At 49.1% G+C, this 14518-nt stretch overlaps 3 protein-coding genes and 1 long non-coding RNA gene across 7 annotated transcripts in view; 2 read left to right on the forward strand and 2 right to left on the reverse strand.

Moving 5' to 3' along the window:
* HSF4 (heat shock transcription factor 4) overlaps nucleotides 1-4492 on the reverse strand; it is a 39667-nt gene extending 35175 nt beyond the window's left edge. For both annotated transcript variants that reach the window (XM_030282472.4, XM_030282473.4), the window contains exon 1: nucleotides 3462-4492. In XM_030282472.4, coding sequence (XP_030138332.3) covers nucleotides 3462-3782 — 321 coding nt within the window. In that variant the 5' untranslated portion in view covers nucleotides 3783-4492. The remainder of the gene's footprint in view (nucleotides 1-3461) is intronic.
* On the forward strand, nucleotides 1-10305 carry TRADD (TNFRSF1A associated via death domain). Of its 2 annotated transcripts, none has more exons than XM_030282478.4 (5): nucleotides 1-434; nucleotides 1668-1819; nucleotides 4353-4630; nucleotides 5450-5642; nucleotides 6623-10305. In XM_030282478.4, the coding sequence occupies exons 1-5, from the start codon at nucleotides 136-138 to the stop codon at nucleotides 6928-6930; spliced, it is 1230 nt and encodes a 409-aa protein (XP_030138338.4). In that variant the 5' UTR covers nucleotides 1-135; the 3' UTR covers nucleotides 6931-10305. The 2 variants fall into 2 exon arrangements, with proteins under 2 accessions (XP_030138338.4, XP_030138339.4); XM_030282479.4 differs by lacking the exon at nucleotides 1-434 and adding an exon at nucleotides 481-770.
* The window catches only part of LOC140684841 (uncharacterized), a 14479-nt gene continuing 9568 nt past the window's right edge, over nucleotides 9608-14518 (reverse strand). The window contains exon 4 of the long non-coding RNA XR_012057705.1: nucleotides 9608-10472. This is a non-coding gene — a long non-coding RNA (uncharacterized lncRNA). The remainder of the gene's footprint in view (nucleotides 10473-14518) is intronic.
* The window catches only part of B3GNT9 (UDP-GlcNAc:betaGal beta-1,3-N-acetylglucosaminyltransferase 9), a 19018-nt gene continuing 16602 nt past the window's right edge, over nucleotides 12103-14518 (forward strand). For both annotated transcript variants that reach the window (XR_004368963.3, XM_030282714.4), the window contains exon 1: nucleotides 12103-12806. The gene's annotated coding sequence lies outside the window, so the exon portion shown is untranslated. The remainder of the gene's footprint in view (nucleotides 12807-14518) is intronic.

Genomic DNA, 14518 nt, shown 5'->3' on the forward strand with positions numbered 1-14518 from the left:
CCTCCGTGTGTCAGCCAAAGGCAAGCAGGGGCTTCGAGCCACCGCACTCGCCTCTATCCCTAATGGTCCAGAGAGATACGTGCATCCCGGCCCTCGGGCAGCTCTGGAGCCACCTGCACGGACTATTTCTGACAGATGTCACACCCTCACCTACACCAGACACCGAGCGGTGTGGGCGGCCTTGCGGCGGGGACACCTGAGGCGTCGAGGCGTCCACAAGCCCCGGCCGCGGCTCCCACCGCAGCCCCGGCCCCGCGCGGCCTCGGCAGGCCTGGGGCGGGCCCGGACAATCAGCAGGCACCGGAGGGAAGCGCCGCCGGCCATTCCAGGGGCTGTTGGGATTTACTTTCGCCTTCCCGTTTCCCCGCCCGCAGCGGGTGCCGAGCGGCGCCGCGCCGGGGCGGAAGTGTCGGGCCGAGGCCGGCGCTGAGGAGGTAACGCCGCCCGGGCCGCCGGGCCGGGGCCGCCGCGGGCGGGGCCGGGGCCGGGGCGCGGGGCCGGGGGTCCCGCCGGGACAGCGAGGGGCCGGGCTGGAGGGGCTGCTCCGGGGCTCTCGGTCCGGGCTGGGGGCACACCCGGGCACCGAGCGGGCAGCCGGGCACCGGGGGCAGCCCCGCGGGCGGCACAGAGCGGCGGGATGGAGCTGGCGGCTGCCCCGGCGCTTTTCCCTTTGGGACAGCCCGCTCCCAGCCCGGCTGTGACGGGAATTGAGCAGCAGCGGCCTGACGCCTGCCCAAGTCAGCGAAAAGGCAATGACCGTGATGGCAAAGGTGACTTACCGACCGGGGCTGGTTTTTGGAAGCCCCGCGGCGGTTTGACCGCGGGGCTGCGATGGGGCAGTGCTCACTGGACGGGAAGAGACCCGCTGGGTTAACACTGCAGAGGCACAAGAACAAAGGGCATAAACAAAGCAGAGAGGTACCCCGAGTTACAGAATCACCGAATGGTTTGGGTTGGAAGGGACCTTTCCAAGGCCATCCAGTTTAACTCCTCTGTGGTGACCGGGAACATCTTCAACTAGGTCCGGTCTCTCAGAGCCCAGTCCCACCTGGCCTTGAATATTTTCAGAGATGGGGCATCCACCACCTCTCTGTGCCTGTACCTTGCCACCCTCACTATAAAAAATTTCTTCCTGATATCTAATCTAAATCTACCCTCTTTTAGTTTAAACCTATTACCCTTGTCCTGCCTGTGTAGAGTGTCCTGTTACAAGAGCTCTGGGCCCTGTGAACAACCAAGCCACCAGGACCTTAAGTAAAACGTCTCTGGTTGCAATAGAGCTTTAGTCCATGGGAGCATGCCACAGCCAGGACTGCTGGGTGGTCCCTGGAGCGCTTCAATCATTTTGCATTTTGCCAGCTTGGCTAGTCAGAGGCACAGGGACTGAAACTCTGCTTCAGAGTACCTTTGGACTTTGAAATGAATGGACTGCAGTGGAAAATGAAAGCAAAGCTTTGCGAGCTGCTCTCTTTGGGATATGGTGTCCCACTGTGGTGTGCTTTACAGAATAACAGTAAACCCCTCAAAGGCTACACTTGCTTTAGCAACATCAGCACTGCTCCAAGAAGAGAAAATCCCCATAAGCCTGTTGTGCCTGTGCTGTAACATTCTCCTGGCATCAGGACATTTCCCTTACAGTCTCTGAGCTTGCCTGTGTGATTTTTCAGGGTGCTGAAGATGGCAGGCAGCTCCCCTCCTTGGACTGGCAGCGCTTACCTCTTCCTTCAGTCTACCTGCAAGACCATCGCTCTGCCGTCCCTCTACGAGAGCTCCCAGAAGAAGCCTTGTGTGTTCAAGGCCCTGAAGCTGGCATTAGCAGGTACCCATCCTCTGGTATCTTGGTGTGCAGTGCCATGCCTTTCTTTAATCTCACCCTCATGGGTAAGGAAAGCTCATGCTCGCTCTGTTTAGGAAAGGCAATGAAGTGGAGCAAGCTCAGCACAGGTTCACCAAGATGGTTGGGGGCTGGAGTACTTTTCCTATGAAGAGAGGCTGAGGGAGTTGGACCTTTTGAGCCTGAGGAAGAGAAGGTTTCAGGGGACCTACCAACCACCTGCTGATACCTATGGGAGGGAGAGATGGAGCCACACTGTTCACAGTGGTGCATGGGGAATGAGAGGCAAGAGGCACAAATTGAAATGAGAGGTAGACACCTGACAAAAGGATAAATGTTTCCCCCATTAAGACATCAGGCAGTTGCCCAAAGTGCCTGTGTACTCTCCATCCTCAAGGGCTTTCAAACGGACTGGATAAAGCCCTGAGCAACTGGTTCTGACCTCAGAGCTGACCCTGCTTTGCATAGGAGGTTGGGCTGGACACTTCCTGGGCTTCCTTCCAACTTGAACCATCCTGTGAATTATCAAACTTTATGAATGTTTGTTTAAACCCATTTATGTAACGGGAAAAGACTGCAATTGCTGTGAAAGAAGATTTAATTGCTGTCTTTATACCACCACAGAAACATGATTCCTGCTTTGAAAAACTGTTTTTTTAAATCAAGTAACAGCCAGTATAAATTAATTTCTATTCAAATTCTGATATAATTCAAATTCGGATTCTGATATAAGCAGACACACTTACATTAGCTTGAGGTGTATGTAACCCTATTTACATCAAAAAATTACTTGACATGCAAATAGCCATAAAACTGTATATTTCTCTATCCACCCTTGCACCAAGCACACTGCAGGGTAATAGGAATTTGAAGAGTTTATCACACTTACCTAGGAAGACTCGCAGTGGTTACACAGTTGTTACACAGCTGAGACTCTACTGTTTAATTGGGCTTGTCTAACTATTCTGCAGTTTCTTCTGGAAACCATGCCAAGTCAGTTTATCCAATACAGGCCTGCTCATTTTGCAGCTCATTCCAAATACAGGAAACAGGAAGAAGGCAACCTAATACAGTTGTGCAGTCAGGGTTGATTTATTGCTGCTTTGTGGCACTGGAATGTGAATCTACTCACACATTTAAAGGGCAGCTCACAAAACCGAAATCCTATCATGCTTAGTCAGACCTGAAAAGGACATGAAATCTTAAGCTGCCTGAGGTTTCATGCAGAAGTGCCTGCAAAGTCCCATCTTTTGAGGCAGCTTTACAGCTGTCTTGTACACTCTTCTTAAAGGTTTCCATGTCTGTGCAGCTTTCCCTCCACAGCCCTCTTGCCCTATTATAGAAGTTTTGTTTAATAAGCACTCATAAAAAGCAAAGCATGAAGGAAGTGATAAAAAATCATCCACAGTGAATTTAAATGTCTTTTCCAGGTGCCTAAACCCATGTGTCAGTTACACATGTGGTCCAAACTAGACCAGATGCAAACAGGACTTAGTAAACATGTAAAGCCACTGTTAGATACTATACTTTTAAATGCAAGGTACTTGCCCTGCTTAATGTGGAGCACACAAGTCTGCCTTGTCTTAAGATTGTCCTCCATGCCATGACACGTGGTTTAAGTATTTACCTGATGTAGGGCCAGTGTGAGCTGGTGTCTCCATACAGCCCTCAGTGACAGCCCATGAGGTGCAGTCAGGTCTGGAAGTAGTACAGCAGCCTCACAAAGGCCTCTGCTGCAAAAAAAGAGAAAAACACATACTTGGAACTCATCAGCAGCATGTAAAATCCTGTGGAGATAAGGATAATGAGCACAGCTAATAAAAATTAAATTCTGCTGGGAGAAGGAAGAATGAAGTCCTGGCATTTTCTGTTTCCACATCGTTCGTGCTCCTCCTGCAATAATGTTACAGGGTACATCCCTGGCTTCTCCTTGTTTAGATTTTACCATGAATTAATTCTCTGTTCAAAATAACAAGTCAAGGCCCAATCTCAAGCAGCTTAATCCCTGTGGCAGAATCTGTCATTTGCTGTTTGTGAAACATGTTAAAGGCTCAGAGAAACAAAAGTTACCTCTAGGCACAGGTGGAGAGGAAACACTGAGTTTCTTTCCAGGACCTCCATCACTGCATAAAACTCCAGTCACAAGGACTGAAGGCTGACTGAGCACTGAGGTGAACTGAGCTTTCATCCATAAAACTTTCGTGTGCTACAAGTTTATCAAAACTATCTCTGCCCTGGAAATGGAACCTCTAATTTAAAACTTGCCCTTATTAGGGCAGTGTTAATATAATTACCTGGGATGTAGTTCCATACATCTTATGTTGGACACCATGCTCGTGGAGGCAGGGTGGCATGAACTTAATCCTTCCCTCTTGGTTTAACACATTTTTCCATCCCAGAGGACTTTATCACAAAGAGATTGCAAAAGCTCCTCTATTGCAGGCTTGCTGTGGATGGGCAGGGTCTGTGTGGGCTGGCTCATGCCTGGATTGTGACTGTGCTCCCTTCTCCCTGCCAGACTCCACTGGCAGCGTGAATGGTGTGGACATGCTCAAGGTGCACTGCAGCCACCCACACCTGATAGTCCAGCTCAGGTTCTGCAAGGAGGAGAACTGCCGCCGCTTCCTGCAGAGCTACCGCGAAGGAGCGCTCCAGAAGTCCCTCCAGAGTCACCTCCAGCTCTGCTTGGCCACAACCATGGTGCCTCTGGAACTGGAGCTGAAGGCTGGCAGTGAGCACCTTGACAAGATGCTGAAGGATGAGGATCGTTGCCTGGAGTGCATCTTCAGAGAAAAGGTGAGTGGGAGAGGGAGAGAGGCTGGACAGCAATGAGGAGGGGTGGCACTGGGCTTGCAGAGGTGGGTGCAAGTCTTGTTCTGATGCAGCATTTTGGGTTAACAAACTTCTCAGTCCTTTAGTTCTTAACTCTTATGTGGAGAAATAGCTCTGCCCTTCCTCAGAAAAAACGGCAATAGAGTTACCTAAAGCAGCCTGCCAAGATCCTGGTAACTCTCTGTGCTTTCTGTGTAAAACAGCTAGCATGGTTGTTATCCCCACTAAGATAAGGAGTTCTAGACAGTGCAGCTTACACACAAGTGTCCTCAGTACAGCTGTGAGGCGGGCAGAGAGGAGCAGCTCTGGCTGGAACCATCACTGCTCTGCACCTCCCTCCCCTGCCTCACACACCACCTCCTCCTAGAGTGGCAAAGGTAACTGCACCTGGAAATGAACAGTGGAAGTGAGTGCAAACACTGCACATCGCAAAAACTTGTGTCAGAGGACACACAGCATCTACTGCCAGCAAGAGTAGGCTGCCCTTCTGAAGGCAAAGTCTCTCATCTGACTTCTGGTTCATTGCACACTTTGGCTCTGGCACTCTAGTCCTGCTTGCAAGAACAGTGAGATCTTGTCATCTCAGGACAAGGCACTTGACATGATTAAACCCACTGACTTGTTCCCCTCCTCTTTTTTTTTCCATCTGGAACTTTAGCTCTGGTTCCTCTAAATGGTTCTGAGAAATAGGCATTCACTATCAATCAGGAATATTAAGCATCAGCAAGCACAGCTTTGCAGGCTGGAGTCCCTGCAGAGTCACTGATGCTGTTTGTGTTACAGCCTGACCGCCTGCCGGATGAGGAGATCATGGAGCTGGAGGAACGCCTCAAGAGCCTGAAGCTTCACCAGAGCACCAACAACAATGTGGCTGGAAAAGACTGCTCATCTCTGAAGTCCCCATCTCAGCCTTATCCTCCTCAAGGCAGCTCCCTTCCCATACAACTCACCTTCATCTTTCAGGGACAGCAGTTTGGTGAGTAGCTAGAGCTAACCAACAAAGGCCTTGGTCTGCCTCACAGCCCAGGAGGGAGAATTATCATGACTACATATTGGGGTCTACCTCAGAGAAACCAAGCATTTCCCAGCATCCCATAAGAAAGAAATTACAGTAGTCCTAAGATATTGCCATGATGCTTCAGATCAGGCATCAACCTGTTTTCTTTTCTAGGGTGGTACAGAACCAGGTATTTCAGAGTTTTTGTCTCTTCCATGTTCCTCACATTTTAAAATGAATAGTGAAAGGAAGACTATAGAGTATTTTTCTCTTCTTCTATGTCACTTGGTTGAGGTGAGTTAATAGTGTAGGTTGGATCAGGCTGGGGGAGTTACCATGGACACCCTCAGCCCTACTTTCAGACAGGACTGATTTGTCCAGGCTCCCTCAATTCACCAGCTGGCTTTGGGGTCTGTCCCTACAGAGAGTTTTCAGAGAGTCTCAACAGCAATATCAGCTTGAGATAAGCAATCATTTCTGAGCTTGCTTAAGCTGTGTATAGTCTCCAGTGCTTAACAGCTGAGGAGAGTGCTCCTGTCAGCATTTCAGTGTTTTGAGGATGTTTAGATAGGGAACAGGGGACTTTGTCAGAAAGGCCTTTCCAAGTTGCCTTTGAAAGGCTAAAACAAATGAAGAGGGTGTCCATCCAAAAAAACAAAACAAAACAAAACAAAAAAAAAAAAAAAAACAAAACAAAAAAAAAAACAACCCAGCTCTGGTAAACCACAGGACAGTTCTGAGGGAGAAAAAAAAAAAAATAGGCCTTGCCAAGCTTGAAGGGTAGGGGCAAGCCCAGATGCTTTGTTGTTGTGGGAGGATTTCTGTAAGGGAACAGCTGGGCAAGGCAGGGAGCTCAGACTCCCTGCTCCACAGAATACGGACCAAACCTTGAACTGGCCCAAGCTGCATCACGTCAGCCAGGAAACTTCTGTGTCTTACTTGGCGTCTGCCCCTTTCAGACAACAGAACAATCACACCCGACGACCACCAGAAGTTTGCCAAGTCCGTGTCCAAGAAGTGGAAGCAGGTGGGTCGCTCTCTGCAGAAATCCTGCCGGGCCCTGCGTGACCCTGTCATTGACAACCTGGCGCTGGAGTACGACCGAGAGGGACTCTATGAACAAGCCTACCAGATGCTCCTCAGGTTCATCCAGTCCGAGGGCAAGAAGGCCACCATAGCGCGGCTGATCGCAGCCCTGGAGGAAAACGGGCTCGTCAGCTTGGCTGAGGAGCTCTTGGGCCTCCATTCCACTGAGGACTGCTCCTAGAGCCCAAAGGACAGTGCCACTGCTAAGGGCTCTCCTGCTTTAGCTACTGTATGAAACTGCTGCCAGTGTCTGGGAATGTAAAGTCCTGAATATCACCACAGATTTCCATCTAGGTGGAAATGCTCAGGGGAGAGGTTCTGTGTTTGCAGAAGCCAGCATGGACCTCTGACTTTCCTTATTTCATTGTGTTTCCAGAAATATAGCACTACCTTCCTGTGACCTGGTGAGAGGCTTTCACCCTGATTTCCTTCAGGACTGTGACAGGGAAGCCGCCAGACAGAGAGCCCTAGGGGAGAATGAGGGAGAGGAGAAAAGCAAGCAAGGCTTCTCATAGAAGCAGAAACTGCCACTGCTTCTCAGGCTGTGTCCAGGGCCATCACCTGGAGAGCTGCAATATATTTCTACATGGAAGACATTTTTGCTCTTAGCCATGACATCAATTAAAGAAAAATGAGAAAATAAGGAAAAGTCAATTTTACATTATTTTCCTTCTTTCTTTGAAGAACAAAGAACATTCATGGCAAGAGTATCTGTTCTGCCCTGCTCTGTCATAGCTCCTTCCCACCTCTCACCACCTGAAGGCTTTCCCACTACCTGGGACAGCCGCAGTCTTCCACAGGGCAAAAGATTGCTGCTGTACAACAAATGGCAGACACTGAACAAACAATATGGACAAACTCAAATTCAGGCAATGATTGTCAACTTTTTCTCATCTGTGGTAGACAGTAATATGTTGATTAGCTCTTGCCTGCCAGCCTGAGGGAGCCTGCAGCTATAGAAAGCAAAACACAACGCTGGAAGTCTCCTCATCAGCAAGTTACCTGTGGAGCACGGTTTGGAACTGCTGCCCTCAGGGCATTGCAGCATCAAATGCCATCCTCAGACCACAGAGCTGAGCAATCACCAGACTCAGCTGGCTGCTCCTGCCTTCACTCACTTCCTAACCACCCTCAGGCTGGAGGGGACAGCTCACCCAGCTGTGTCCCACAGGTGCCAGGACCTACAGAGAGCCTTTCCCTGGCACTGCTGTCACTGTGTGACAATCAAACATCAGCTGAAACCATGCCTGGATTTATCTGCACTGATTTTTAGGGTAAAAATGGTTTACAAGAGAAATCTCCCAAACCCCAGGGCTGACTCCTGCTTTCAGTTCTCGTTTCAGGTGTGAGTGAATCTGTTTCCATCTTGTCCCTTGCTTCCAAGGAAGCAGGACTTCATGCAGGCACCATCTCTGCAAAGACTGTGGCTCCATCACCTTTTACAAAGCCATTCTATATCAGTGCCATTGCAGTTTTATCTCCTCCATTCCTGCTCCATATCCTACACTCTCCCTTCCAATAGTACCAGTGCTCTTCCCAAAATGAAGCGATTACCTCTCTGACAGTTTAGCTTTTGGGACTGACACAGTAGTGCTGATCTTAGCTAATTTAGGCTGCTGTGGAACCATACCTCAAAGTATATAGCTTTCCTTCCAAATCCCAGCTGGGGAACTCTCTTTGCCAGAAACCCACCTGACAAATCATATTTTAAAAAATTTAAAAATCAGAAATTAGAAAATTACTTTAGGAGCAAGAGAGTTTGGTCTTCATTTTGCAGAATTTACTTTTTTAAGAAAACAAGGTCATATGCATAGCCTGCTGTCCCATTTGCAATTAATTTTTCTAAGCTCTCAGACCAGCTATATGTTCACAACTTGCACATATAGTTATAAGGCAGCCACTGAGTAGTGAGAATTACTAGTTTTTGTAGCATCTGTTAATGCTCAAAATGCTAAAGTCTCATTATTCAGCATCTACTTCAAGTCCAGAAAACTTTTTTACTGCTCTTACTCTTTTACAGAAGACTAACCATGAAAGCTTTCTTCGGAATATAAACGTTTTCTTTCTGCCAGTAACTGGCATGTGTATTTCCTCTTACTCACATATTCCCTGTTAGAATTCTCTGTCAGAAGTGCCATTAAGTGCTGGAGCCCCTGGCAACCTTTCTGGAATGTCATAATCTCCAACAGCATTCACAGGTGCCTTCATTGCAGAGGCTTGAAGGAAAACGGTTTTTCAGTGATACTCCATGGTGAAATTGTCTCAAGCACATGGCATGGTTTAGGACATAGCAGTGGCTGTTTCATACCTCTACATAAGCCATGGACAGTGCTGCTGCTGGAGAAATTTGCCTTATCCCAGTAAGTACTCTTCTCTATATACTGAGATATATCTGTGAAAAAGAAAAAATCAGGGGTGATGGTAGTGTTTCAGAATCAATATTAAAAGCAAATCAAGGTGCTAACCAGTTGCATATAAAATCTGAAACAGAAAACCCATAAAACTAACAGCAGAAATCAGACCAAAATGTGCTTACAGGAAGAGATCCAAGATGGCTTTTTTTCTGGTACAGATTGTTTTTGTAGTTTTAACCATGTTTCAGATTTGAAGGAGTCTCCATTCAGTCTGCCAGAATGAATAAAAGATCCATCCAAAGGAGAATTTGAATTATTTGTTTTGGCATAGCTGACCTACAGTGTTCAAACAGATGATAACGAAAAGGAGAGTGAAATTGAAATGCTCACCAGCTATACTTTGACATGAGATATCTGATAGAAGCAAACCTGACAGGATACCCTGTTACAAGAGCGTCTCAAATGAAAAGATCTGTTTATTTTGCCATTCGTTTCAAAGGCAGGTTCAGCATTGAGGAGCTGTCCTGCTGTCTGGGTCACTGTCTTCCCTCTGCTGTTCCCAAGGGACCATACCCTGACAGCTGCTCACAGACTCTGAAACCAGGAGTGAGCATGGGCAGAATGAGGAGCTCAAATTCACCTTAACTAATGATTTAGTTAAACTGAAAATTCTGGTGAACCTCTGGTATCTGTTGTCCTTAAACCAAGGAGGTAGAAGAAGAGGAATCAAGAGGGTTTCTGAGTCTGACCCACATATTGGAGTGTGTGCATGACACTGGTGCTTTACACTGGACAGGGCTCTGGCTATGTGTCTTTTTTATCGAGATGGACTCAAACAGTGAAGCAATTTAAGGCCTAGAGTCAATAAATGTGTATTTTTTTATTCTCTGGATTGAATTTTAAACCTACTGAAGGGAGCTGACTGTACATCTCTAATAGAAATCTGTTTGAGATGTGTGGTTAATGTCTCTTAGTTTTCAGTGGTTAGCAAGGAAAAAATTCCTTGCTGACCATTAATTCCAGATTCCCATGATACTCAACATCAGATCTGGTTCAGCCATCTACAGCTGTGGACTGCAATGCCAGGCATACTGGGGTCTAGGACATTCAGCCTCCAAGGAATTGTCTTACAGAAAAAGTTCTTTGGTATATATTTTTTCCCCATTCTTTTTTTAGAAATAAATATATACTTTTGATGAAAACTGCCTCAGAGACTTTAATTGAACACTTAACTGCAGTAGTAAGAGCAGGGGTTACTGAAGTTCTGGCCACATCTGGTGATCACCTGCTCCACCCTGAGGGTGGATGCCCAGCAGGGCTTTGCCCAAAGTCACACGTTTCTCCTGACATGCCAAGGTTGGTGTCTCACCTGCAAGGGAACAGCTCTGATTAGAAAACCGAGCCAAGCCTCTGTGTTTGTTCAGTTTCCAGTTACTGCTTTGGTGAGCCTTTTTCAGCCAGCATGGCCAGAAGGGGAGGTTTGTCCCACCCCTGGCACCTGGCGGAGCTCATTGTGTTTCTTTGAGTGCTGTTGGATATCTGGGACTCCTCTGAGGCCACAGCACTCTGTAATCTCAAGTGCTTCACTACCAGTGAGCTCTCACAAGGAGCTGGAATATAAAATCTCCAGCAGTTTTGCACAGAAAGCCACTGGCTGACCTGACAGCTGAATCCAGGGAAACTCCTTTTGCCATGAACTGGAGCAGAGATGTATTTTATCCTGAATCTCTTAAATCTCAAACACTGTTTGAAAATCACAAGATCAGCCCTTCTTTATCTACCACAAAGCTGAATTCCCAACTGCATGGCTGGATGCCTGCAGGAACACAGGGAGGGGAGCAGGGCTCTGCCCTACAGCAGCTGGAAGGACACACCACAGGGCTGACCTACTGAGGGGAGTCAGAGAGATCACTGCCCCAATCTTCTATGACAGTGACTCAGCACAGGATGGGCCAAGGGCACCTTTGCTGGCAGTGAGAAGAATAAACCAGCCATGGATCAGTGCCCAGGGAACAAGGTCCACATGAGACAGCCACCAAGGAGAAGCACCCACGGAGAAACTCCTCCACCTCCAGGCTCCCTGCATGACTCCAAGCCACGGCAGTCACCGGGGCACTGCACATCAGTGAAAACCTCTCACACCATGGGAGCAAGCAAAAAGGGAGGCAGGTCCCAAAACCTGGGTGAGGGATCACAGTGGAAATAATTGCTGTGAGTCCCTGTGGTCCCGGGAGCAGTTCCTCCCCAGCCACCCAGCTGAGCAAAGGCAGACAGGAGCTGGTCTCTGTGACCATCAACCCCTCCTTACAGAGCAGGGATGGTAAGTAACCTGGGGCTGCTGCAGAGGGAAAGAACAGAGGTACCCTGGGCTGGCACAGGGAGAGCTGAAGCTAAGAAACATTTATGGCTGAGGTTTCTGATCAGCTGTGCTGGTCAGCAGGACCCACTGTAGCTCAGGCAGCTGCCAGCCATGAGGAAAGGACTTTCCCAGCCTGCAGCACCTGAGTGCAGGGTCTGAGGGTGGCCCATCAAGAACCCACTCCTCATGAGACAGTGTGTTCAGTAAAGCACAACTTTCGAGTTGAAATCAAAAATGCATCCAAAAAAGCACAGATGCTTACAAAAAGGAATTTTTATATTATGTTTTAAAAAGAGGTATTTGTGAAAACAGCAGAGTAGATAAAAACCTGCTTTTATGACAAGTAAATTAAAAACTTGGCTCACTAAAGTGACCGTGGTCTGGGCACTCTCCAGACACTTGGCCTCTGTAAGAGGAATAAGGGTCATTGTTTACAATGCAGAGACAAAGAAACAGCCACAGAGATGGGAAGTGCTGTGGCTGTGCTCAGATCAGTAGTGATGGCACGTTAGATTTGGCTCCAAATAAAACCTGTTTTGAAGTATTCCAAATTAAATGAAAAACAACAAACAAAACCAACCAACCAAACAAACCCGTGGGGTTTGGGTTTTTTTTTTGTTCCAGGTTTTGGAAAGAACCCTTGACTCTGTGTCTTCAGCCTCTGCACTGCTCAGCTTACACATCCTCCCATCACTTCCCTACTAGGAAGAAAAGAAACAACCCCCAAGTGGATTTAAGATTTAACTTGAGCTGAACCCAACTTCTATTTTTCATTTTGACTCTTTGCAGAGGTAAATACTCACAAGGAAATTAAAAAAAAAAAAAGCCAAAGTATAGAAGGAAAAGAAAAATAAAAATTAAATTAGTACATTTCCTATTGGAAAAAGTTACGGCGGGGGGTGGGGGGCCGGGAAAGCAAAAAGGCGCCTTTCTGCAGGAATGGTGCAAGTCCCCAACCTGGCTGCGCGCTCTGCGCCCGACACCTCCGCCCTGTCCCGGAGCCATCGGCGCTCCCCGGCCCCATCACGTGTCGGGGCTGGGACGGGACCGGCTCTGCCCTGCCCGCCGAGCTCGGGGCTGCGAGGGGGCTGTGCTGGGGCCGGCGGATCCCGCTCCCAGCCCGATCCCGGCCCCGCTCCCGGCCCGCTCCCGGCCCGCTCCCAGCCCCGGCCCGGCCCGCTCCGCTCGCTGCCGGCGGGGACGGCCCCGAGCCCGCGGGGTTCGCTGCGCTCCGCGGGAAGGCTGAGCAATGTCTCCCGCTAACTACATCCAGATGTGCCTGCTTGGCAGCCCGCTGCACAGACATTACCGAGGGGACGCAGGATCGGCGCTATCAAATGGGATGTAAGTATCGATGAAGGGTGTTTGATCGCGGTGGGTCGGGGAGAGTTGTGCAGCGAGCAGGGTGGACTGAAGTCTGTCCTTACTGCTTCCCTTTGCTCCCAGCTTTTCTTTTCGCCTTGCTGCTCTTGGATGTCGTTAGGTGCAGCAGCCTGGACCGTGATGGTTAACACGCAGCAGGGTCGGCTGCAGGCTCTGAACACGCAGGCTCCAGCCCTGAGACATCTGCTCTACACTTTACTTTCCAAAGAACTTTCTTTGAATGTTTAGGTTGTTTTTACAGAAATGTGGGGCTTCTTTAGACAATGCCTGCAGCGCTCTGAGACAGAGTTTCCTCCCATGCACAAACATGTTCCAATGGTGGCAGTTACATTTACAAGCTATTCTTCATCAGTAAAAGGACATGAATCTTCCCCGTGTTACACTGTGGTACGCTTTGAGCAAAACATGGGAATTTTCAAGCTCTCTAGCGTCACAAAGATAGAAAGTAATTTAGCCCCTCTGAATCATCAGGCAGTTACTGATGTTTTTTTAATAGCTTTTGGGCAGATTCTGAGAAACTTATGTGTTGGGTATAATCTTGAAATTAATTAATCTTGAAAGCACATCTGCGTGTACTCCCTGTCCCATCTCCCATGGATGTAACAATACATCCATGCTACAGCACTGCAGTTGCTTGGCTTTAGGGTGCATTGGGCAAATGATCTATCAGAAGAGGGTCTGGGAGCTGAAGAGGTGGTGAGCGCTGCAGACTGGGGAGGGCTGGGAAAGGAAGGTGTTTGTTTCGGTTGCTTATTCCTTCACAAACCTGCAAGGCTTTATTCCCCTCCTGGTGCCCAGAAAAATTAATGTTTGAAAGAGAGACCAGAGGTTCCTCACCTTGGCCACTCAGGAGGGACCTGTCTCCTCCCCAGAGCACTCAGAGTTGAGCTGCTGAGCCCTTTGCCATTCTGAAAATCAGACTACCAACAGCAAGTTGCATCTGAAGGTAGGACAGTACCTCTGGAGGCTGCTGAGCCTGCAGAAGGTCATTGGCCATTACATTCTCCTACCTTGCAGGCAGCTGAGCACTCGTTAGAGGTGTGGGGCCATGCTCAGAGGACATGGAGGTTTCCCAGGATCCTGGGGCCCAGCCTGAGTGCCTGGCAGAGCTCAGCCCAGCCCAGGTGCCTGGCACAGCTCAGCCCAGCTCAGCCCAGCCCGGGTGCCTGGCACCGCTCAGTGCTGTGTGGGCACTGCCCCCAGGGCACATCCTGCCCCAAGAGGGACAGAGCATCATGCACTGCATAAACGAGCTGCAGCCCCCAAACTGTGCCATGTGTGCCTGAGTGACTTACACTGGGCCAGCAGGACCAGGGGAGCAGGGTGCTGGCAGCCAGCCGTCCCTGGAGCTCAGTCCTGCAGGCAGCTGGTGCTGCCCAGGGTCAGCAGGGCTCCCATGGGACCGCAGTCCCCAGCAAGGAGGGGCCAGTTCCTCTCTGGGACCCCTGCACGTGGAAACCTCAACAGCCTTCAAACAGCAGCTCTGCAGTTCCTCTGTGTTTGAGTTTCTGCACTTCAGAAAAGTTTCTGACTGGTGGAAGGTGAAGGGAGGCGACCGCAGCAGCCATTTGCAAGCAGTTATCCAACGTGACTGGCATTGCAAAGGGGAGGTTGGCAGTGCCAACAGAAGAAACTGCAATAAAATGGGACCAGCCAGCTGGGAAGCTGATCAA

This window comes from Taeniopygia guttata, chromosome 11 (genome assembly GCF_048771995.1).
Source record: "Taeniopygia guttata chromosome 11, bTaeGut7.mat, whole genome shotgun sequence".
NCBI classification, from domain to species: Eukaryota; Metazoa; Chordata; class Aves; order Passeriformes; family Estrildidae; genus Taeniopygia; species Taeniopygia guttata.